Source organism: Indicator indicator, chromosome 31 (assembly GCF_027791375.1).
Source record: "Indicator indicator isolate 239-I01 chromosome 31, UM_Iind_1.1, whole genome shotgun sequence".
In the NCBI taxonomy this organism is placed as follows: Eukaryota; Metazoa; Chordata; class Aves; order Piciformes; family Indicatoridae; genus Indicator; species Indicator indicator.
Genome location: NC_072040.1, coordinates 3,009,894 through 3,033,670, shown reverse-complemented (window position 1 = coordinate 3,033,670; position 23,777 = coordinate 3,009,894). Strand labels below are relative to the sequence as shown.

At 47.1% G+C, this 23,777-nt stretch overlaps 2 protein-coding genes and 1 long non-coding RNA gene across 3 annotated transcripts in view; 2 read left to right on the top strand and 1 right to left on the bottom strand.

Annotated features, from left to right (window-relative positions):
* The first annotated feature begins 1,137 nt into the window (after positions 1-1,137).
* GGH (gamma-glutamyl hydrolase) lies at positions 1,138-13,526 on the top strand. The gene is made up of 9 exons (XM_054394693.1): positions 1,138-1,264; positions 1,988-2,102; positions 3,030-3,080; positions 5,505-5,589; positions 8,825-8,963; positions 9,442-9,548; positions 9,640-9,730; positions 10,541-10,678; positions 11,631-13,526. The coding sequence occupies exons 1-9, from the start codon at positions 1,138-1,140 to the stop codon at positions 11,750-11,752; spliced, it is 975 nt and encodes a 324-aa protein (XP_054250668.1). The 3' UTR covers positions 11,753-13,526.
* A 1,885-nt stretch (positions 13,527-15,411) lies between these two features.
* Positions 15,412-19,343, top strand: LOC128977203 (uncharacterized). The gene is made up of 4 exons (XR_008489413.1): positions 15,412-15,609; positions 16,376-16,724; positions 17,538-17,676; positions 18,818-19,343. It is a non-coding gene; the product is annotated as an uncharacterized LOC128977203 (long non-coding RNA).
* A 1,920-nt stretch (positions 19,344-21,263) lies between these two features.
* Positions 21,264-23,777, bottom strand: part of NKAIN3 (sodium/potassium transporting ATPase interacting 3) — a 136,495-nt gene continuing 133,981 nt past the window's right edge. Inside the window, exon 6 of the mRNA XM_054394659.1 lies at positions 21,264-21,561. Coding sequence (XP_054250634.1) covers positions 21,368-21,561 — 194 coding nt within the window. The 3' untranslated portion in view covers positions 21,264-21,367. The remainder of the gene's footprint in view (positions 21,562-23,777) is intronic.

The following is a 23,777-nucleotide window of genomic DNA, read 5'->3' as shown; positions in this document are numbered from 1 at the left end:
CAAACATCTCTTAGTGCATTTATCTTTAAGAGCATCAGAGTGCCTCAAAGTTGCTGTTAAATGATGATGCAAATAGAATTTACTGGTGACAATAAGCACAACATAATGCACAATGTTTTTTAATTTTTTATGTAGTAAATTGTTATATTAATAAACATTTTCTACTTGAACTAGCCTCGTATTTTTTTTTGTAGTGCTAGAAGTGGAATTTTCTTGGAGCAGTGAGAAGATGTAGTCCAAAAAGAATCCTTTACTCAGTGTGCAAAGCCAGTTGACACAGAATCGAGATAATTTGCTTTATTTGAGTTTTGCAGCAGCAGATGCCGAGTGATAAATCATAAACTCATCCCTCTTAGCTTAAGTATATACAGTACAAATAAGAAAGAAAACCACCTATGGTGGGTTATATGATTCTGCATTACATAAAACCTTTGTACACATGCTCCACCATTTATCTAATTCACTGCACTATTACCTAATTCATTACAATAAGGTGGCCCCGTATTTACACTTAAAATTCTCTTCCTGGAGTTGCAGTTTTTACACACAACATGTCTAAATTTCCACAGGTTATCTAGGGGACACCTCTTATTTTAACCTTTGCCAAAAGCTGGTTTATGTAAAGAAGACATCATGAGGCGTTGCCCGCAGAGGTGACAGGATTTTGTTCCCTTCAGGTATTGCTCGTAAGAGCTGTGTTTTGTTCCTGGTTATTTTAACCTTTGAGGCCATTCTGCCTTTCGTCTTAGTGGCCTTCAGTCACGTTAGCCTGCTTTCAGACTAGTACACAACATACAGAGTTAAAAACATCCACTCTTTCCGACATTGAATATCCTCCTCAGGACCGATCCCATTCCCCCCCCGCAGCTACAGTCGGCAGGGCAGTCCCAGCCGACGTTTCCCAGCGTGCCCCGCGGCGCGGTTGGGCCGTGCGCACGTGACGTAAGTGACGTAGGTGACGTAGGGCCGGGGAGGCCATTTCCCAGCGTGCCCCGCGGTCGGGCTGTGTGCCGCGTGATGCGGTGTGACGCAGTCCCGGGACGCGCGTTTCCCGGCGTGCTCCGCGGCACCGGCTGGTCCGGTGCTGTCTGACGGGGGACCGGTGGTTGAACGGAGCCTTTGGTTCTGACGTGGACCATGGGGTTCCTCGCTGGGCTTCCTCCCACGTTGGCCACCATCCTCCTTCTCCTTGTCGGCTCCGCCGCCGCGGCCTCCATTCTGCAGCGCGGCGGCCGGTTGGACGGCAACGAGAGACCCATCATAGGTAGGTACCGTGGGAGGGGGTCCGCCTAGGCTGAAATCATGGCTCGGGGCTAGCTCTCAGCTGTCGGTGTCCGCGGGGAGGAAACAGCTCCTTCGACCGGCGTGAAATCAGCCGATTTCGGTTTGGAGGGAAGGGTATCCCGGAGCGGCTTTGAAATCCTTCCAGGGATGGGCAGCCTGGGCCAGGCCTCGATAACCTTTTGGGGAAGAAATTGTGCTTCACATCCAACCTAAACCTTTCCTGCTTCAACTACTTGAGGCTGTTTCTTCTTGCCCTGTTCCTTGGGAGAAAAGACCAACCCCAGCCTGGCTACAACCTTCTTTCAGGGAGTTGTAGAGAGCAATGAGGTCTTCCCTCAGCCTCCTTTTCTCCAGTCTGAACAATCCCAGTTCCCTCAGCTGCTCCTCACCAGCCCTGTTCTCCAGACCATTCACCAGTTTTGTTGCCTTTTTCCAGGTATGCTCCAGCTCTTCAATGACCTTCTCGTAGCAATGTGCCCAAAGCTGAGAGGTTGAATCTTAGTCAGATAATTTGTATTTAGTTGGTACCTTGTGATTAGGCATGGTAATTAATGCCCAATTGTCTTAGTGTTTGTAATTCTTTCAGGAGGTAAATGAAACGTTGCAAGGTGGCATGTAGGAAAATGGAGTTGACTTTTCTTCTCTCTCCGTAGCATTTGCTGTTTGTCTAGTGCTGATTTTCTTTGTCTCTTGCATCCTCCAGGCATATTGTCACAGGAATGTCACTATGACAAGTTCCACAAATTTGGAAGTTCTTACATTGCAGCTTCTTATGTGAAGTTTTTGGAGTCAGCTGGTGCTCGAGTTGTGCCAATAAGGTAGATTTTTATACCCTTACAATGTGGGTAGTGATGGTTTAGTGTAAAAACATCATCTTAAAGGCCCAGAAAGCAATTGTGCAGAGTCTCTGGAGCTCCTCAAAGACTGAGGATGCCACAGTTTGCAAGGTGCTTTAGAGACTAGAACAAAAGCAGAGCAAAACATCAATGTCTGCTATTCCTTCTTGTGATGAGAGCCTTTCTTTGGAAAAATAACTGGGTGTGTTTCACCTGTGAAATTACCAGTGCTGCACAAGTGCAGCTGCCACACTGGTTAGCTGCTGTTTTGCTGGTGCTGAGGTCTGTCTTACCCTTCCACCTCTCAACTTTATCTTTTCTGAAGAAGGGTGTGACCCAATGTTTGCAGCTCTGCCCTTCTCGGAATCCTTCAGAAACCGGAGCTGCCAGTCTTCAGGAAATGATCCCCATGTGTGCCTCTAAGGGTGCAGTTCAACCTGTAAAGGGGTCTGGGGGTCCCTGCAGTAAATGATCCCCATGTGTGCCTCTAAGGGTGCAGTTCAACCTGTAAAGGGGTCTGGGGGTCCCTGCAGGAAATGATCCCCATGTGTGCCTCTAAGGGTGCAGTTCAACCTGTAAAGGGGTCTGGGGGTCCCTGCAGGAAATGATCCCCATGTGTGCCTCTAAGGGTGCAGTTCAACCAGTGTCTGCAAAGGGGTCTGGGGATACCTCGTTCTGAGCTCTATCTGAAAGGTTTCTATTTCCCATTGTGTGAATTCTCAGTCTCTACTGAGCTGTTTCAAGTGAAATATTTCCTTTGCATTGTGACTGTGGCTATTTTATTCTGTTTAAAACATGCTGTCTGCATAATTCTGTGCCTCATCTTCCTGTTCAATACCAATGATATTTTTATGATTAAATTTTGTGTATTTCATATGTGTTCTATAACCATTTTCTTTGGTGTTTCAGATTAAAGCTTTCAGATGAAGAATATGATAGAATATTCCACTCAATTAATGGGTAAGTTTTGAGCACTGAGTTTCTGTTTTGGGTTTGAGCTGTGCTATGTTCTGTGTCATTGTCTTCCTCCTCACTTTCTCACCTTCATTCTGACACTTAATAGCTGGGTGTTTCATCCCTGTTCTATCCTTCCTTTTCCAGATCTATCATAAAAGTTCCTGCTTTCCAGTCTCTTCTGCCCTCTTCTCTTTGTCTGCTTGTGGTATAAGCAGGTGTGAAATGGTGACACTTGCTGCCCTGTGGCTACAAGTTCTGGTGACAAAACGAATCATTTCATCCCTTTCTGATGGCTGCCATCCTCTTCTGGTTGCCAGAAGGACTTTCACCACTGAGGTCTTGTTCTTCCTACCTCATCACCTACCTCAGTGCAGAAGAAGGGTGTTAGGCAGGTAGATCCAGTTCCCTTATCCTTCTGTGACTGGCAGTTGGGTTTGTGCTGTGCAGGTGAGTGAGGATGGCTTCTGTTTCCTTATGTTGCACTCCACTCTCAGCCAAGAGCTTCCACAACCTCCCTGGGCAACCTGTTCCAGTGTCTCACCACCTTCACTGTAGAGATTTTCTTCCTAATCTCCAGTCTAAATCTGCCCTCAAGCTTCAGTCCATTGCCCCTTGTCCTATCACTAGAAGCCCTTATCAAAAGCCCCTGCCTAGCTTTCTTGTAGCCCCTTGCAGGTACTGGAAGGCTGCTCTAAGATCTCCCTGGAGCCCTCTTCAGGCTGAACAGCCCCAACTCAGCAGTTGGAACTTGTTTATTGTTCAGTGCCACCTCTACAATGGTAGAAACAATGTTATGAATATAGCAACTTACTCCTGAGAGTCTTTGAAATTCACAGTGAACATCATCAGCTCTGAGCAGTCAGAGACACTGGAGCACAGGTAGCTGCATTTCATTCTGTTTATGACAGCATCAAGCTGTTATCATTGCTACTTAATGGGTTACTTCTGCATTAGCAGAAATGACAATTGGTTTTTCCTGAATTAGTAGTGGCCAGTTTTGGGGTTGAACAAAAGGAGACAGGTGAAGTGAATTTTCTCCCACTTCCAGGTAAGGATCACCTGGTCATCTCCTTTCTGGTTTTATGAGGACTGCTCTACTTCCTCACCAAAAACTTGGTGGATTTTGCACCATCCTGTGCATTGTTCACCTGAAAATAAACCTGGTCATGAGGGTTTAAACTCAGACCTGCTCTCCAGATGCTTGGGATCAATTAAGATGTTAGCTGTTTCTAGCTGCTTGTTAGTATTTCACTGAGACAGGTTGGCATCTCCAGAGCATAGAGGAAATCCTCAGCCATTTGGCTAAAAAAAGCAACTGATGGATGTGGTTTGAGTAAATCTATTTGGGGTTCCACAATTCTAGGGGTGCTCAAACTTCTAGTTCTGTGGCTGATGTTCCAATTCCAGCCAGAAGAATCATGGAATCATAGAATATTTTGAGCTGGAGACTCCCTTTATTTCATGTCACTGTCTCTGATGGTACTGCATTACTTTCCATGTCATGTAAAATCTCTGCTAGGCTGTACTGAGTCTTTTTCTTCTATGGTGTTTGGGGAGCTGCCCAGAGATTTGCCACTGTTCATTTAATTTGCTTGATTTTTTTTTTTTTTGTGGTGAAAAAAGATTGGGCACTAGTTCTTTGCAATTGTCTCTGAGATTGCTTTGTTATCTTCAGCTGTGTTAGATCCTGTGTCACCCAAGGTTACAGCCAAACATACTTTGTTTTTCTCTTTACTAGGAACTTTTTGCTTTGTGTTGTCCACATTAAGAGGCTCACTCTGCTAGGGCCACCATTACTCTGTGCTGATAGTGAAGAGGATGAATTAAGATTAGGGTCAGGATTTTTAAGTGGTGGAGTGAGCCAGCTAAGAGTCAGGACAGGGTTTGGTAATAGAATCATGGCACACAAACCAGCTGAAATCTGTGTTTTAGGTATTTTCTGTTGACTCTTCTCTTCCTTATGGAAGTGTTTAGGCTGGAGAAGACTTTTGAGTCCAACCATTGTTTCCCTAGGCTCAGTCACTACTTTGTTAGCAACTGTTCCTCAGTAGAAGAGCACTAAGCCTTAGGGTATGATTCAGTTAATGACTAAGACACCTAAACTGAGTTGTGTGCAGCAGCTTCCTAAACTCACCTAATTGATGGAGTGTTGGCCAGTACAGCCAGTGGAGCCTTACAGGGCTCTTCAACCTCCCCATCAGTTAGATACCTGCTCTAGAAAACCTCTTTGAGTCTCCAGTGACTTCTCTGACTAGATCCCTGCTGTCTGTAGCGGAAGCTTAGAGATCTCTCTCTCGATTTCTGAAAGATGTCTTAAGGTAGCCCTGAATCCTCCCCTCATAAGCACTCTCAGCCTCTCTCTGTGTGCATTGTCCAGCTGTTAGCTTGATCAGATTGCTAATCAGATTCTTGGATGTTGCCTTTCAGGGTACTTTTTCCAGGAGGTGGTGTGGATCTTAAGACTTCAGAATATTCCAGGGTTGCTAAGATATTTTACCACAAGGCATTAGAGGTAATGACTAAGGAACAGTCTGTTCTTCTTACTGTCACTGCTCAGAGAGCAAAACCACAGGGAGGCTCATTTTGTGTTGGCATCCAGTGTGCTGATTCTGAGCCCCACAATAAGGAGCTCATTGCTGGCTTCTGCATTCAAAACTCATTTCATACCTTGAGATTTGGATTTCTGACACCTTTTCCTGTTACATGTTGTGTCATGGTCTGAAACCTCCCAAGTTCTCCAGGTGAAAACACTCATTTATTCCTTGCACCTGAGGCTTTATGGCTCTGGGGGACTTGTGCTGAAGTTATGACATGTTCCAAAAGCACAGAGTATCTGGTGACATGTTAAATATTGATCAAAGACACACAGAAATGTAATCAGCTGTAGAAGTCTTAGCTCTAACTCTTGGAAGGAATTCTAGAGACTCTCAAAGCAATTTACAACAATATAACATGAAGGCCTCCTCCTGCCTGTTGTTACAGCTTGTGAAACACCTTTGTTCTCAGTTATCTACAAGTAGCTTTATCTTTGGAGGTGCAAATGAGGGATCAATGTGAGCACATGAACCCATTTTAGCTGTTCCTTTGCTTTGGTAACTGTAAATACTCTCTAAGTAAAGATTGTCTTGATTTAGAACACAACAAAAGGTGGAAAGAACACTTGAAAGGTTCTGTTAATTACTTTTGAATATTTACATGCTCATTAGCTTTATTAAGATGGAATTTCTGAAGCTGTTGTGTTCAAAGAGCATCAGCAAAGCTCTGAATCCTTTATTGGAGATTTAATTCTCTTAGAGCAGAAGTGGAGTTTTGTTTGGTTTTTTTTTAACATGATAATCACATTCTGAAGTAAAATTTGCAGGTGTGGAGATTCACTGAGTTTTATATGCAATTCATGGAGTCAGATATTTCTTTGGTTGGAAAAGACCTCCAAGGTCATGGAGTCCAACCATCAACCCAACACCACCATGTCCCTAGTGCCATGTCCGCAGGTTTCCTGAACACCTCCAGGGATGGTGACTCCACCACCTCCCTGGGCAGCCTGTTCTTGTATTTTCTTAAGGATCTATATTCACCTTGAATAAAAATGTAAATTATCTTCCTTTCTTTCCCTCATTCTCAGCTAACATTGATTTAAAATGGTGACAGAAGTCATTCTCTGGAAAGCTTTGCCCAATTCCAGGGACAGTTAGCAGTAGTGCTTAAGCTGTTACCATGGCAGAAACATTCTTTGGCAGTGAGGAAAAAGAATTCCTCTTCCACCCTCACTGGAAACTCTGCAGCAGGCAGGGAGGCACAGGTGGTGGCATTCACAGCACTATCAGTGATAAGTTCTGTTCCCTGGAAATCTTTAAAATAAGACTGGATGGGGCACCTGGTGCCATGGTTTAGTTGATTAGCTGGTGTTGGGTGATAGGTTGGACTAGATGATCTTGAAGATCTTTTCCAGCCTGGTTAATTCTGGGACTCTGTTCCCTGAAGCTCTCCACTTTTAATTCCCACAGCACCAACATTTTTCTTCTCTTGCCTGTCTTTATTCCTAGTGATTGTTTGCCTGTCAGCTTAACCCCAAATCTTGCCAAGTCTGTCTCATTTTGAGTGTCTTGGAAACCCTTCCCTGTGTGGAGTGCAGGCTGTGCCCTGCTGTAGGGACAAGGGCTTCTTGTGGCTTCCAGTGGGGTTATGAAGTCTTTACACTCTATGTTGGAAATCTCACGTAGTCAGCAGGGACATCTGTGAGTAGAGCAGGTTGCTCACAGCCACAAACAGCCTGACCTGCAGTAGTTCTAGGGATGGGGCATCTCCCACTTCTCTGTGCAGCCTGGGCCAGTGCTTCACTGCCCTCTTTACATCTGGTCTAAATCTCCCTACTTCAGTTTCAAAGCATCACCCTTGTCCTGTCTCTAAAGGCCCTGCTAAAAAGTCTCTGCCCTTTAAGGCCACCAGAAGGTCTCTCTGGAGCCTTCTCCAGGCTGATCAATCCAAACTCTCAGTCCAGCCTCACAGCAGAGGACCTCCACCCTCAGGGTTGCATATCCTGTGCCCAGCCCTGCATGCCAGGTGGTCATGAAGACTCTGCAGCCTTCTTGCTGTACATCTTCCCAGGGCTTTTATTGGCAGCCCATCAGTAGTGCTGTGGAGTAACCTTTTAAGCCTGGAATTCCTTCTTTCTCAGAAGTGGCTTTTTGAACAGCAGCTCTTGGTGGGGGGAGGATGCATCACAGAACTGTTTAAAACCAAGACAGACTGTTCAGATTTCGAAAAACCAGGAGTTCTGGAAGCCCTCAGGCTCCAGCATGCTTCTGATCAGGAACAAACACATCACAAATGCCAATTCCCACTCTGTGTGTGCACTGTGCTTAGTGACAGGCAGCTGGGGGTGTTCTCTCTTTGCTTGCTTTTCCTCCTTTCTGCTTTCTTCTCTTTTGCTTTTTGCATTTAGCTGCTGATTTTGGTAAGTTTGAAAACAGCTGTCCCTTGATTTATGTTGCTCAAACTCAGAATTTATCTTTCTGTAACACAGATCCTATGATTCTGTAATACTAGTTAAGTATCTGAGGATGTCCCTGCAGACCATGGCTGTGCTGGTGATAGGATTTCATAGAATGGTCTGGGTTGGAAGGAACCTCCAAAGCTGATCCAGTCCAACCTCCTCTGCAGTAAGCAGGGACATCCTCAGCTAGATCAGGTTGCCCAGAGCCCTGTCAAGCCTTGCTTCAGAAGGGTGGGGACAGACACATGGACATTGCAGAGGGCTCTTGCTGTGGGATCACAACGTGCTGCATGTATAAATGTGGGTTGTAAGCAATAGGCTTTCCCTCAGAATGGCAACAGACTGCTTTGTGTCCCTTCTCAGATTGCCTTTTTGTAGAGGGGTTGCTGTTGTGTGGCTCCTGTTTAAGCTGCTCTGCTTTACTTACCCATAGAGCAGAGCAGTCCAATGAATAGCAACATCAGGGTCAGTTTGCTGGATCATAGAGTGGCTTAGGTTGGAAAGGACCTCAGAACTCATCTGCTCCAGTCCCCCTGCTGTGTTCCAGCAGCCCTGTGTATATCCCCTGGCCTTCTTGAGAGCCTCTGTTGTAAGTGAACTGTCACAATTCCTCTGGTAGCTGTTGGTACTCTTGCAGTAGTTTTACTTCTCATCTACCCAGGAGAAAGTGAGCAGAACAGGAAGTTCTCTTCAGTCTTCTTTCTGTAACTCTTCAACGCTTTCTCCTTATGTTGTCCCTTTCTTTTTTTTGAAGGCAAATGATAAAGGAGATTATTTCCCAGTATGGGGAACGTGTCTTGGACATGAAGAGCTCACTTACCTCACAAGTGGGGAAGTTTTACTCACTAACACCAAGACAGAAGGTTCTGCACTCCCTCTGAACTTCACTCCAGGTGAGCAATCCATCACTTCTCATGTGTGAGTTTTGCTGAGAGGAATGCAGAGGGATGAAGGTTTGGGAGGTTTCTGAAGTTTGTCTTGTTAATGTCTTTTGTATTAAGATGCCAGAACTGTTTTTTATCAGGTCAGTGCAACTCTTATCACTGCTAAAGCAGAGGTGTGAGGACAAACCATTTGAACCCACTCAGCAAAACCCACAGGTGTGGCTGTCTGCCTCATTTGATCATAACACCCACTGCAGGTCAAGACTCTCAAGACCCAACTCAAGTTTAGTCAAGAGTCTGGCTCAAGACTGTAGGGCAATGGTAAAAACATATTTGTCATGACTTCAGTGATTTTCCTTGCAGCAGGCTTTCAAATCACAAAGTTTACTACAGAAGAGTTTGTCAAATCATCTCCTGTGCAGCACTAGCCACCTGTTAGCAGCTTGGCTAATGGACAATCCCCAATTTCCTCTTCCCTTTGCAACAGCTGCCAAAGAGAGCAGATTATTCAAGAACTTCCCTGATGATGTCCTACATGCCTTTGCCACTGAACCACTGACATCAAACTTCCACATGTGGAGCCTCTCTGTGGAGGTATTTGATGATTTGATTTCCCTTCTGCTCTGGTCACTAGAAACCAGTGAGGAGCTGACACCTCTCATGTTCCCCCTTCTCCTTGTCACAGAATTTCACAAAGAATGAAGAACTTCATGATTTCTATAACGTTCTGACCACCAACATGGATGGTGAAGTGGAGTTCATATCTACCATGGAAGGTGAGGGCAGGAGTTTCTTTGAGTTGTTTGCAGTGAACTAGTTCTTTAGGGGTGCTGTGGCATTGATGTTACAAATGGAGTGCTCCAGGCTTGCAGTTAGAGTAGCAGAGGTAGCATCAGCCCTCTTGGTGCTCTGGCTGGCAGGAACAGACTCAGTTTGCAGGGACATTTTATCTTTTGAGTACCTATCTCTGAGTCTAATTCCTTCCCTCACCTGTTGATCCCCTTCCAGATGTGATGTCACATATCAGCACTGGAGTGCTGTGGTGTGAGGTGTGCAGCACTCATCCAGCAGCAGTCTGATCCCTCTGCAGTGCAACAGACCCCTGTGGCTCCTCATTTCTGTCTCTGCTTCTGCCCTGGGCAGTCTGGGCCAGGCCTTGACAACCCTTTAAGTAAAGAAAATTTTCACCATGTCCAGCCTAAACCTCCCCTGTTTCCTCTTGTCCTGTCATTTGTTCCCTGGGAGAAGAGACCAATCCTCACCTCACTCTAGCCTCCTTTCAGGGAGTTGTAGAGAGCCAGAAGGTCTCCTCTCAACCTCCTTTTCTCCAGGCTGAACAGTCCCATTTCCCTCAGCTGCTCCTCACCACCCCTGTTCTCCAGACCCTTCCCCAGCTTCATTGCTCTTCTCTAGGCCTGCTCCTGCTCCTCAGTGTCCTTTAGCCCCAAATTTTGATTATTTGCAAAAGTGATGTACAAAACTTCTGCCATGGACTGAGCCCTTCTTTTACAGGAACCATCTTTCAGTAAGACTTCAGCACATCATTAAGGCACAGACCTTGCTTAGGTGCTTTGTGTTTGTTGCAGCATACAAATATCCAATTTATGGTGTCCAGTGGCATCCAGAGAAAAACCCTTTTGAGTGGAAGAACTCTCCAGGCATTCCACATTCCCCATCAGCTGTCAGAGCAGCTTATTATATAGCTGACTTCTTCATTAATGAAGGTAAAGGTTTATTATCCATAAAAGATCCTTTCTTAAAGTGAAGCATTAGTGAAGATCTTTGAAGGTGGCAGAGCCCTTTTGCAGCTGCCAGAGTTCAGTACCTCTTGCTGCTTTCTGAGAGGATTACTCTGCAAGCTTTATAGGCTTAGGAAAAAAACCCCAAGGGGTGCTCAAAATAGAATGGCTTAGTAAAAGTGACATCAGGAGGCCAGGCACCCCACCAGCTCCTCTCAGTAGAGAGGCTCCAATGCATTTTCTGCTGTGGACTTTTGACTATTTCCAATGCTCACTGTGACATTTTAACCTACCTTGCATAAAGAGAATGAAACCAAAAGTATCCTGGAATCACAGCATAGTGATGGTGGTTGGAAGGGATCTCTGGAGATCATCCAGTCCATCCCCCCTGTTAAAGCAGGGCACCCACAGCAGCTTGCCCAGGAGCACAATGGCCGGGGGGGGTTGGAAGCTCTGCAGAGAAGGAGACTCCACAACCTCTCTGGGCAGCCTGCTCCAGGGCTCCAGCACCCTCACACCAAAGAAGTTTCTCCTCCTGTTCAGATGGAACCTCCTGGGTTCCAGTTTGTGCCCATTGCCCCTTGTCCTGTCCCTGGGCACCACTGACAAGAGTCTGACCTCATCCTCTTGTCCCCCACCCTTTAGCTGTAGGTCAGCACAGTGTGGGGAGGTAATGCAGAACAGCTCAGATCTGGGTTAGGAGATGGTAGGCAGAGAAGCTGGGCAGGAGCTTGCTCTAGGAGAGGAAATAGAAGCAGTACTCATCTGTGACCACCTAAAGCCACTCCACTGAGCTCTCATTTCCATATCCCCCTTCTTCACCCACAAGTCCCTGTGATTGCAGTCACTGTTGTGCCACCCAGCAGAGCTTTGCCAGGGCAGGCACTTCCAGGGCAGAGAACAGTGCAGTGATTTGTCCTTTTCCCATCTTTTCCAGCCCGGAAGAGCCTGCACCATTTCCCCACTGAAGAAGAGGAAACAAAAGCACTGATCTATAATTACACTCCCATTTATACAGGAACCTTCTCTTCATTCCAGCAGATCTACTTTTTTGATTGAATGCCATGTGCCAGGTGCTCTCTGGCTGTTTATAAGTGGAATTATTTGCCAGTGTTGTGTGCTGAAGGCTGCTGTTGTGCACTGCACGTGCCCCAAGATCTCTTCCTTTGCAATCATTTATCCTCTGTTCATCCTGCACTGCTGGACCACTAAGATAAAAATTGACACTGTAGCATCATTTTTTGGGGTCACAGAATTGTCTTGTTTGGAAAAGACCTTTTAACTTGAGGTCAGCCATTCTGTGAATCAACCAAGGCTGGTGCTCAGCACCACATCTGTCTTTTACGTGCTTCCAGGGATGGGGATTCAACCACCTCCCTAGGCAGGCTGTGTCAGGCTTTGAGAAACCTTTCTCATCTCCATTCTAAGCCTCCCCTGCTGCAACTTGAAGCTGTTTCCTCTTGCTCTGTCACTTGTTACTAGGGAGAGGAGACCAACCCCCACCTCACTGCAACCTCCTTTCAGGGACCTGTAGAGAGCAATGAGGTCTCTCCTCAGCCTCCTTTTGTTCAAGAATGAACAACCCTAAGTCCCTCAGCTGCTCCTCCCCAGCCCTGTTCTCCAGATCCTTCCTCAGCTTTGTTGCCTTTCTCTGGAAGTGCTTCAGGCCCTCAATGTCCTTCTGGGAGAAAGGGGCTCCAGAACTGAAGCCAGCACTCAGGTTGTGCCATCACCAGTGCAGAATACAGGGGGACACTCACCTCCTTGGTCCTGCTGGTCACACTGTTGCTGGTCCAGGTTAGGCTGCTGTTGGCTTCTTGCCAGAAAATGATCACTTGGATCCCACTTTGAGGCAAGCTACACAAAAAAAGCATTTTTCTTCCAGGAAAGAAGCTTTGATCCTGCTTCTAACCTCAGAAATGATCATGTTTAGGAGATGTGTGTTTTTAATGTATTTAAGCTCTGAGAGTTATCTTTGTTGGGCTTTGATTGTTTGGGGGCTTAGATACATTGCTTAGTAAAATCCTGCCCTTCCCACAGGATTCCATAGGTGAGACTCCTGAGTTTGTCATCAGTGTGTGAATGGAGCCAAGCTCTTGGCAGGGACTGTTGAGTCATTTGACAAATTGACCCAAATGGTAGCAGAGACACCTTAAAATCCCATCCCTGCATCAGTAGGGATTTGGGGGTTGGGAAGACTTCAGGTACATGCCTCAGCCCTTTTTGGCAGTATCTTACCCTCTCAGGTACCTTCTCTGAGCAAAGCTGGGCCATTTCTCAGGGCTTTCCAGCCAAGAGCCTCTGACTTGTTCTTCCTCATGAAATAGCTGCAGAAGAGAATGTGAAATGCAGTAATGGTGAGTACCAGAAAGACACCACCAGGTCCTGGCAAGCTTCAGCAGGTGATGGTGCAGCTCATTAATGCAGCTGTCAGATCAGCCCCATTTGGTAAACAGAACTCAGTTTCTATTCATGAGCTGACTCCTGAGTAGAGCCAAGCCTAAAAAAGAGGATTACACTCCACAGCTGCACATCAGTGGAGCTGCTAAGATACTTAAAAAGTCAGTCCTGTCTTCTACTTCTGGTTCAGGCTGAGGTCTTTGGAATAACTCTTTAAGAATTTGCCTAAGGAGGGCAGAGTTTAAAAATCCACCTTGTAAGTGGCATGTCTGAGTGCAGTGGTAGTAAATAGTTCCTAAGTGTGTAACTCTGTTGTGGTTCCTCAGTGTGTAACTCTATTGTGGTGTGTAACATGGTGAGAGCACAGAGTATTTATTATAGATTTGTGTCTTTTCCTTTGTATCTTAGATCTTGTGAAGCCTTCTTTGATGGTGTCCCCTGATTTTTCTATGACACATGAAATAAACTTTGATTCAAGCAGCAATGTTTTAATTCTCTTCTGTTTTTCCATCTGTGACAGTCACAGATCAGGAGGCTGCTGTAACCTGTGCCCACTTGTCTGTAAGTCAGGGTGAGCTCCATGGCCACAGCGCAGCTCAGGCAGGGACCTGTGCTCAGATGCAGCCAAATGTGGCTCCTGGGCCACGGGGCAGAAGCTTTCAGCAAGGCTGCCCACAGCTGCTCTTGCTCACAGCAGGCTGGTGCCATGGACAGTCAGAGCTTGCACACAGCTGCCTGTCCCCTGTGAAGGTAGGAAGGGCTTGCAGAGCTGGTGAGTGCTGGTGGGGCTCTCAGAGCTGTAGTGTTCAGTGCCATGAGAACTTCTGCCTCCTCCTGAGATCTTCCATCAAGTTCTCCAGCCAGAAGGAAGCCAGAACTGGCCAGCACTGAGCCAACAGAAGGTATAAAAAGCTGCTTTACAGACATTTCAGTAGAGCTGCTCCCTGCTCTGAGTTTTGTATTTCTCAGAACTTCTAGAATAGCTCTCAGGATTAATACTGGAGAGAGTAGAGGAGCCTGTGGCCATACTCTCCTCTCATTCAGAGTAGGGCTTGTGAGTCTAACCAGCCTGCCTGCTGCTGTGTGGGAAGACTGACCAGCAAGGTGTGACCCTCTGTGTCTTGCAGGTGATGGGAAACCCTCTTCCAGAAGGACAAATCTGCAGAGGTCTTCTCTTTGCACCATTCTGCCTTTGCCACCAGATGGCCAACAAGAACCAGCATCTGCTGCAGCTTTGTGGTGAGTGAAGTCTGTGCCCTCTGCCCCACAGCTGCCACCTCTGACTTGCTCCCCTGCCCAGTGCCCTTGGTGTGCAGAGGAGCAAGTCTCAGGCAGAGGCTTTGTGCAGCGCCCAGGCCTTGGCAGGAGCTGTCCCCATCAGCTTCTGCCTGCTAGCAGCAGCTCCTGGCTGAGCAAAGCTGCCCTGAACTTCAGAAAGTGCCTCAGTGAGCAGAGGCTGAGCTGGGAAGGGACAGCAGTGAGCAGGACCAGGGCTGGGCTGGCTCCCAGCAGGACAAAGAGACAAAAGGTTCCACGAAGAGGCAAAGTAGTGTTTGCTGCAGCCTCTAGCTCACTCCCACCCATCATTTCCATTCCTTCAGCAACTCTTCTGTCCACCTGAGCTTCCCATGAGTTCATTGCACTTTCCTAGCTCATGGCTCTAGTGCTGAAGCACAGAATGCAGATGGGTGATGGATTAGATGAGCATTAATTACAAAGAAACATGATCTCTCATACTTTGATGAACAGCAAGATTTGGGGCAGTTGTCTTGTTCTCTTTGTCCTGCAGAACTTAACTGATAAATTGTAATCTAGATAGCAACACTTCAAACAGAGAATTAAAACTGAAGAGCTTCATTTAGGCAATGTGAAATGAGACTGGAGCACTAAAAACCAGGCAATTAAACTGGGGGTGGCTCAGCTGCCTGATTAAACAGCCACCACGATGCGTGAGTGACACTCCTCTGCAGTCTTCATTTCTTTGTTTAATATTTGAAAGCTCCTCAGATGTACAGAAGCCATCTGCTGGCCTCCTATTCACTGAGCCTTGCTGGGTTAGGCATTTGCAGAGCGTTTCCATGTGATGCCACTAACATGGAAATCTCAGGAAGATTTCCAGCAGAAGCTGCTGCTTTCTAGACATCTCTGAACGGGGCCCAGTCTCCTTTCCTTCCACACCAGCACTCTTCTGCTCATTGCAGCTGAGCTGCAGCCTGCTCTGCTGTGATGAATGGCTCTGAGCAAGTTGACAGCAGCCAGGCTGGGTCATCCTCAACAGGTTTGAGCCACTCAACCTCCTCATTTCTTCCAGCATATTGCAGAAATCTCCAGCTGCAGATCTTGCTCAGCTGGAGGCCTGTGGAGCAGCCTGGAATGTGGATTGTGGTGTGGCAGGAGGAGGTGACAGTGTATGAGGATGAAGCCATGGCCACTGGGGTGGATGTCAGGCAGCACTGGCTAAGGACTCAGCTGAGTGAACATCTCCAGGCTGGCCAGCTTGGCTCCATCACTCTCAGGTGAGATTAACCATGCCTTCGTTCCCAGCTGAACATGAGGAATCTTTCCTCTGAGGGTGCTGGAGCCCTGGAGCAGGCTGCCCAGAGGGGTTAGGGAGTCTCCTTCTCTGGAGAAATTCCAAACCACCTGGACCATTTAATGGTTTTAATCCATTGCCAGCCCTTGTCAGAAGTCCTTCCCCAGCTCTCTGGAGCCCCTTCAGCTACTGGAGGGCTGCTCTAAGGTCTCCCTGGAGCCTTCTCCAGGCTGAACAGCCCCAACTCTCCCAGCCTGTCCCCTCCAGCCCTCTGGTCATCCTCATGGCCTCCTCTGGAGCACACAGGTTCACGTTGCTCCTCTTTTTCCTCTGCTGTGTTTTGGACCCCACTGAGTGTGGTGGAATTTCTGCCACTAACCATGAGGTGGCAGAGCAGGCACAGCACAACAGCAGCCATCCTTCAGTTTCCTGCTCCTTTCTACCTCCGGTTTCTTGGCAAGGTCCATTGGAAGGGTGAAAACCAGGCTGGGAAACTGGTTGAGCTTTTTAGAAGCCCTAAACCCCACAACAGTGGCAGAGCCAAATACTTAACCTGCATGTTGTGCTGCTTTCATTCCAGCAGAACACCATTTTGGGGTCCTCTTACCTGGTGTAAAAGTAAAATCACAATTACTTCCCTTTTTATTTTGTTTTCATTTTGCTCTCTGCTACTTAGTTTTGCTTTTATTGTGGTGTATTTTTTCTTAATCCTGGTTTATTTCCTGTCCCAAATCTTTCTTCCTTCACAGGTTTTTACTCTCCAGGCTTGAATTTTTTTCTGTTTAGATTATTGTGATGTAAAACAGAGACACCCTCACCACCTGCACTGGGCTCTCTTCAGCAGTTCCCTGGCTCTTGCACTGGAGAGCCCAGAACTGGACAGAGTACTGCAGATGTGGCCTCAGTAGGGCAGAGCAGAGGAAGAGAGATACACAGATCAGCAGAGATCTCCTTCCTGCCACTCCCACCAGAGAAACCATAGAATCAGAAAGCACAGAAGCAGGAGGAGCCCCAACTGCTGCTGGGGCAGGTGGGGCACTGTGGAGAGCCCCAGCTGGGTGTCCAACTGTGCACAGCACTTGGCAGAGTAATTAAGAGGTAAGAAATGAAAAGTTCTGTTAAAAAGGCTGCCAGGTCCCCAGAGATAACAGCTGTGGGTGGCACTTGCTGCTGGTGGTGACAGGACAGCAAACAAAGCAGCACAGGCACAATTCTTCTTCTTTCTCCAGAAGTATTTACAGAGAGCTTTACAAATTTTTACACACATCTTTTCAGGTTTACTGTGAAATCAAGAACAAAATGAGTCCCCAGAGGCTTCTAAGGCTTCAGTTGGTGCCTTGCTCTGCACAGTCATGCTTGGCTTCTTCCTGGGAGAAGGGAGGAAAAGGGTTGGAAAATGTGCAAATCACAGACATCCAAAGAACCCTGGGTGGTGGAAGGGTTCCTGGAGAGCCACAGAGCAGCTGCCCTGCTCCTCTTCCTATCACAGGCAGCTGCTGCTGCTGGGCTCAGGGAAGGAGAGCTGAGGAGAAGGAGCCAAACATGAATCACAGGAACTAGCTGAGCACATCAGGTGCTGCAGCATCTGGGTGAGGAGAGCCCCAGAGCAATCCCTGCTGCACTCAGCAGGGCCCCCAAGGCTGGGAGAGGACACTGAATCCTAAACACTGAAATGATCCTTTGTACACTGCCAGGGTTTGACTCCTGGAGCCAAACTACCTCTTCACTGACACAATCTCAACCAGGCACAGGATGATTCTCTCAGTCACCAAAACACCTGACTTGTTGGAGAAGGAGGTGTCTCTTCTCCTCAGGTCCCACAGGTGGTTTTGTTTTTCATGCCTTACCACTACATGTTGTAAAAAATTGTGAAATGAAAATAGAAAAAAAACCCAAATTTACAATTTACAGGTGTCCAGAGAAGGAAAGTATTCCAAAACTCCAAGCTCATCCCTACAAGGATCTATGCAATAAACCAAGGCTGATGGATGACACTGAGCTGCTGGGAAGAAGCATCCAGTGAGAAGCAGATGCTGGGTTCCCCCAGAGGGTGAGTCACAAGGTTGGCCTTGTCTTCTCCAAGGTGGTTCTTCAGCAGCAGCAGAGCTCTGGAGTCCCTGCTCATTATTTACTTCGACCTAAAAAGCAGAACAGAAGAATGAATGAACAAAGGGGAACCTGCTGAGCTGGGAGGTGTAAATGCACACCCCTGGCAGGGTGGTGACTAAGGGACCAGGGCATAAACCACCTCTGCTTTTCACTTTCCTCTGCTGGAAGACCCAGATGAAAGGTCAAAGATCAATGACAACCCTTTCAGGGAAGAAAGTTCTAATATCCAACCTAACTGCCCCCAGCACAACCTCAGACTCTTTCTTCTTGGCACCTGTTCCTAGGGAGAAGAGCCTAACTTTCCAGTCTCCTTTCAGGGAGCTGTAGAGAGCAATGAGGTCTCTCCTCAGCCTCCTTTTCTCCAGCCTAAACAACCCCTCCAGGCTGAACAGCCTTAACTCCCTCAGCCTGTCTCCACAGCAGAAGTGCTTGACTCTTCCAGTCCTCTCCATCAGGTCCATGTCCTTCCTGTGTTGAGGGCTCCAGGGCTGGACCCAGCACTGCAGGTGAGGTCTCACCAGAGTAGAACAGAGGGGCAGAATGCCCTCTCTCAACCTGAGTCCAGATGCTTTAGTCCCAGAGAGAAGATGATGATTGTTTTCCCACTCCCATTCTTATCTCCTGCTTTACACATCTCAAACTGCCTGCTCCAGGGCACAGATCCTGCTTCTCCTTGTCCAGTCACGTAATGGAGTTGCAGGAACAAGGAGCAAACACAGCAGTTGGGATCATTCATAGCTGCATTTAAAAATAGTCCCCCTGAGAACAAGCTCAAATTGAGCCTCTGCTGAGGGCTGAAAAGGAAAAACCAAGCACAGGCTTGCTAATCATTAATGATGATGGCAGCACTAAGCAGAGATAAGAGGAGTACTTGATAGCACCAGATTGTCTTCTGCACAGCTTGGCTGAGGCCACAGAACTGTGTTTAGTTAATTTATGAACTAAATAAGGGCAATAAAAGGGGGTGAAGCTTTTATCTGTGCAAAGCATCCTGCTCATTTTCCCCAGGATTAAAGTGCTGGCAGATCTGTAACCTTGATTAAGGCTTGGGATGCATTTTAACAAACCTTATTCATCTTCAGTCCTAGAGCACAGAAATGGGAGTTTGTCACAGCCTGGACACCAGAAGGGATAAAAGAGACTTTCAGACTGTGTGTAACTGCTACAAACAGCAATTAACTTATCAAAGCAAGTCAAGAAGGCTGCAGAGAGATAAGCACCTGCAAATCTGTGGCACAATCCACTGGCCAGTCCAATCTTTGCCACCAGTTTCGACTTCTAATTCAGAGTTGGAGCACTGAGAGTATTTTTCCTCCCTGCTTAGGTAAATATCCTCTCTCTATCATTTATCTTCCAGGTTTAGACTCCTGGCAGTAATAAAGAGGCCACAGAGGCTCTTCCGAGCTGCACAAGGAAATCACAGAAATCATCACAGAATGGTAGGGGTTGGAAGGGACCTCAGAGGATCATTCAGTCCAACCCTCTGCCACAGCAGGGGCACCCAGGCAGGTCCCACACAAAACACATCCAGGTGGGTTTGGAATCTCTCCACAGAAGGAGACTCTACCACCTCTCTGGGCATTCTGCTCCAGGGCTCCAGCACTCTCACAGTGAAAAAGTTTTCCCTTCTGTTCCCATGAATCCACTGCTCCAGCTTGCCCTCTGCACATCCCTGAGCAGAGCCTGGCTCCATCCCTGCACATCTCTACCACCAGCAATGAGGGCAGCCCTCAGGCTCCTCTGCTCCAAGCCCCTGCACTGCAGGCTCACCAACAGCCCCAAGATCCTTTGAGCTCCTGAACCAAAATCTGCTGTCAAAGAGCAAACTCTCAGAGTCTGTGACATTTCTCCTGCAAAACAGTGAACATATTTATAAGCCTGTTGTGAAAATGCCTTCCCCCCCTCCCCCTTATTCACCCAATCCTTTAAACCCAAATGCAAGTGAAGAGAAGAAAAGGGAGAGGTTTAAATGTTGTAGCTATGGCTTTCTTCCTCCTGGAGACCAATTTGATACCAATTTCTTTCCCCCTACAGCTCTTACAGCTAATTCAGAGTGGTCAAACCCCCGTTTGCTGTCACCTTTCCCTTAGAAAATGCCACAAAGCAGGCATTTAATGAACTATTAGTGACAGATACAGATTCCCATGCAGAGGGTGGACTGAATGCTGTGTCAGTTTTGTTGCCTTAATGTGATATTTCTTCCTGTTCTAACACACTGAGGAAGGGCTTTTCCCTCTCCCTTTAAGCCTTAATCCTGCAATATTATGCACTAAATCTGAATACCATTTTTGTTGTTATTTCTACCAACTGAAAGCTGCAGCATGAATAAAACAGACTTAAAAACATGGGAAAAAAAAAAGAATGAAATCACAAGCAAAGCTCAAGTGCCAAGGGCCAGCTGAATATATTTGGTTAGCAATTGTCCACTACCAATTGATAGAATCATAGAATCAGTCAGGGTTGGAAGGGGCCACAAGGATCATCTAGTTCTAACTCCTCACACTAGAAATTCAAGTTCTCCAAACTTGATTGGATTTCACTTAATAACACCAAGAAAAAAAAACAAAACACAAACCAACCTTCAAGCCCATTTTGGTTCTGCTAATGAGGAAGTAAAATGCAGTGAGGTCATTAAATCAGTTTCAGTGGTGGACTTCATGTTGCTTTTGAGATGCATGGAAGGCCTGGAGGTAAGTTGAAAGAAAAAGCAGCAGAGCAACCACTTCCAGGCATCTAAGAAGAGTTTCCAATTGGCTATCTTCTGGTTTACCACTTAGACTTTGAAATGGAAGCTTAAAGACTGAGCATCAGGGCAACAACCACTGCCAAGCATCTAGGAAGAGTTTCATAGAGTCATAGAAAGGTTTGGGTTGGAAGAGGCCTTAAACATCATCCAGTTCCAATGCCCTGCCCTGGGCAGGGACATCTCCCACTGGATCAGATTGCTCAGGGCCTCACCCAGCCTGGCCTTGAACACCTCCAGGGAGGGGGCAGCCACAGTTTCCAAATGAAGATCTTTCTGTTTTACCAATAAGCCTTTGAAATGGCCTCTGTCTGAAGCTACCTGGGCCTCTGCCAAAACACATCTGCTGGTCATGTCTCCCCACAGCTCGATGTCATCATAGAATTGGTTAGGTTGGAAAAGACCTCCAAGGTCATCGAATCATAGAATGGTTTGGGTTGGAAGGGACCTCCAAAGGTCATCGAGTCCAACCCTCGATTGATTCCAAATACAAAGAGTTGGGATGCAGCCCAACTTATTTGTTAGGTTACAGAGTAGGAGAAGTCTAGGCACCACCTAAGGGATGGTGAACTTCCAGTGAAGCTCTACAGATGGATTTTAAGCAACTGATGGAAAATCTACCACTTCTTTAGCCAAGATTTAGACAAAGGTCAAAGCTTCTGCTCTTCCATCAAGGAGTTCATCTCACTACGTTTTTTGCAGTAGCAGCCAAAACCCAGCTCCTTTCTCCCTAAAATCCAGCAGGGAACCAATCCCATCCTGCACTGAGAGCCTCCCCTGAGCAAGCCAGGGTGAGAGCTCCTAATCCTTGCTTTAGCATCTAGCTCATTGATGCCAAAGGACCCTCACTCACAGGGTTGAGGTGGATTAATTTTTAATTAAGTGCTGATTAAAAGGTAATTAAGTTATTAGTAACCTGATGCCCAGATTGTTTCAGGAGGAGGTTAGCTTGCAGTCCAGTTAGAAGGATTAATGTGGCCCACAGGACCAGAACCTTACCTACAGGCTTTACAGGCTTTAACTCAACATGTTCCTGGGGGGGCTGTCGGTAGGAGTATGACTCAAGTCCACCTATGAAATCAACTGAAAATACAACAAGAGTGCCAGCAATGAGCAAATGGGAATGAAAAGAGGTCAACTGAAAAAGAAATGTGGACAAATTGTGTTTAAAAAAAAATAGCAATGCACACACAGGAAATAAACTGAGTGGTGTCCTGCTGGGAGCCAGCCCAGCCCTGGTCCTGCTCACTGCTGTCCCTCCCCAGCTCAGCCTCTGCTCACTGAGGCACTTTCTGAAGTTCAGGGCAGATTTGCTCAGCCAGGAGCTGCTGCTAGCAGGCAGAAGCTGATGGGGACAGCTCCTGCCAAAGCCTGGGCTGCACAAAGCCTCTGCCTGAGACTTGCTCCTCTGCACACCAAGAGCACTGCCACAGCTTGTGCCACACCTTGGGGGGCAGCAAGGCAGAGGTGGCAGCTGTGGGAAGGAGAGGACAGGACAGGAGACCCTCAAGTGCCCACCAAGGGATTGCAGCCCATGGATGGCATCTTCAGGAGAGAGCTGAGGGATCCCCAGGGTCAAGCCTCTTCAGCCCTGTCCCAGCAGGACTCTGTCCCTTTTACCTTTCATCCTGATCCCTGTGTTCCTGAATCTGGTTCCCATCTGCCATGGAGTCCTGTCCCCAGCATGAGTGGTACCAGTGGTGCCATGGTTGCCATCAGCCCTGACTCATGAGAGCAGGTGAGGATGCTGAGGGAACTCTTACAGAAGGCTCCATGCTCTGTCATTCCTGGGGTACATTTATGCCAGTGCCTGGATTTGTTGGTCAGATGGAAGCAGCCTCCTCCATTTGTGTCTACAGGGGCAGACAGACCACAGTCCTGTGGCAGCTGAGATCCTCATTGTGTTCATTGCCATAGGAGCAGCTAATGAGCACCACCAGCCCCTTCCCAGGCCATGTATGGACTGGGGAAACAGAGTGCTCATCAGGGCTGAGGAGGTGGGGACTTGAGGCTGCCAGATTGAAGGGCTGGTGAAACACCCTCTGAGAGCTGTGGGGACACTCCTGCTGATTTCAGTTGCCTCTCGAGTCCAGGGAAGGGGCAGCTTGGCTGAAGGCTGAACTTGATGCACTTCAATCAGAACAAATTGTTTCCATGCTGATAGACATTTACTTTACTTTGCCCTGCTCTCTCAAAAGGCTTCTTGAAAACTCTTTTTTTTTCCCCTGAGGAGGTGTGATAGAAGGGGTTACAAAGCATGTTTTGGAGATAATTCACCACTTCAGCACCACCCCTCACTCAGCAGCCACAAGCACCTTGCACCTGCCCCTGTAAGCAAGGAGACAGTCTGAAGGAAGTGACCTCCTACCACCAAGGCTTTTGGAGACAGAAATGAGGTCCCCCTGCAGTGACTGCAGCTGCCCACACTGACCTGGCTTTGTCTGACAAAGCAAACAGGTTTGATAGCACCATCCAAGACAGGAGGGGAGCTGCTGAGACCTATTCAGCTCAGGCTTTCTCCCCAGCGTGTTGCACAGTGCTGGAGTTCAGCTTCGCATTCATCTGAAGCTAATTCTCAGGGCAAGAAGCTGCTCTGCCACAGGAGGCAATGGGATGTGCCATTTCTCATCCTCCACTCCATCTTATGGCTGATAGCTCTTTAAGGTGAGGATTCATCATCAGTTGTTATGAGTTATGACTTCCTTTTGGCTTGAAAAGAATTCCCTCTGCTTTTACCTGATCTTTTCAGCACCTCATAAACTGCCCAGGACTACAACCACAAAAGGCAATTCAACCTAGGACTCAGAACTGGGCATTTTCATTCCATCCCCTGCACATTCTCAGCCCAAACAGACATCTCAGACACCCAACTTTGCTCCAACACTTTAAAACTCGACTTTTTTGTTGCTGGTGTTGCATGCATGCATCCCTTTAGTTCAACCAGCCAAAAATAAACAGCAGCAACACTTGCAGAGGTTTCCCAAGGGGAGGAAACATTAGTTTAAGGATGATCTCGATTGATTGTGTTTATTTCTGGCTTGGTTAATGGGTTGTGAATAATTTCTGCCAGGCTACAATAATGAACTTCAGAAAGTTGTAGAAGCCTTAGGAAAAAAAATATTGCATGGGGAAAAAAAATTTCATTTTTCTATATAGTTTTATAATTCTATACATTAAAAAAAATATTCCAAATATATTCCCCAAGCCACAACTTGTTAGCAAAAGGAATATTCAGCCACTAAACATGGAACCCCCCATGGACTCCAGTCATTCGCTGCAGCCACACAGAGAGGCACTTA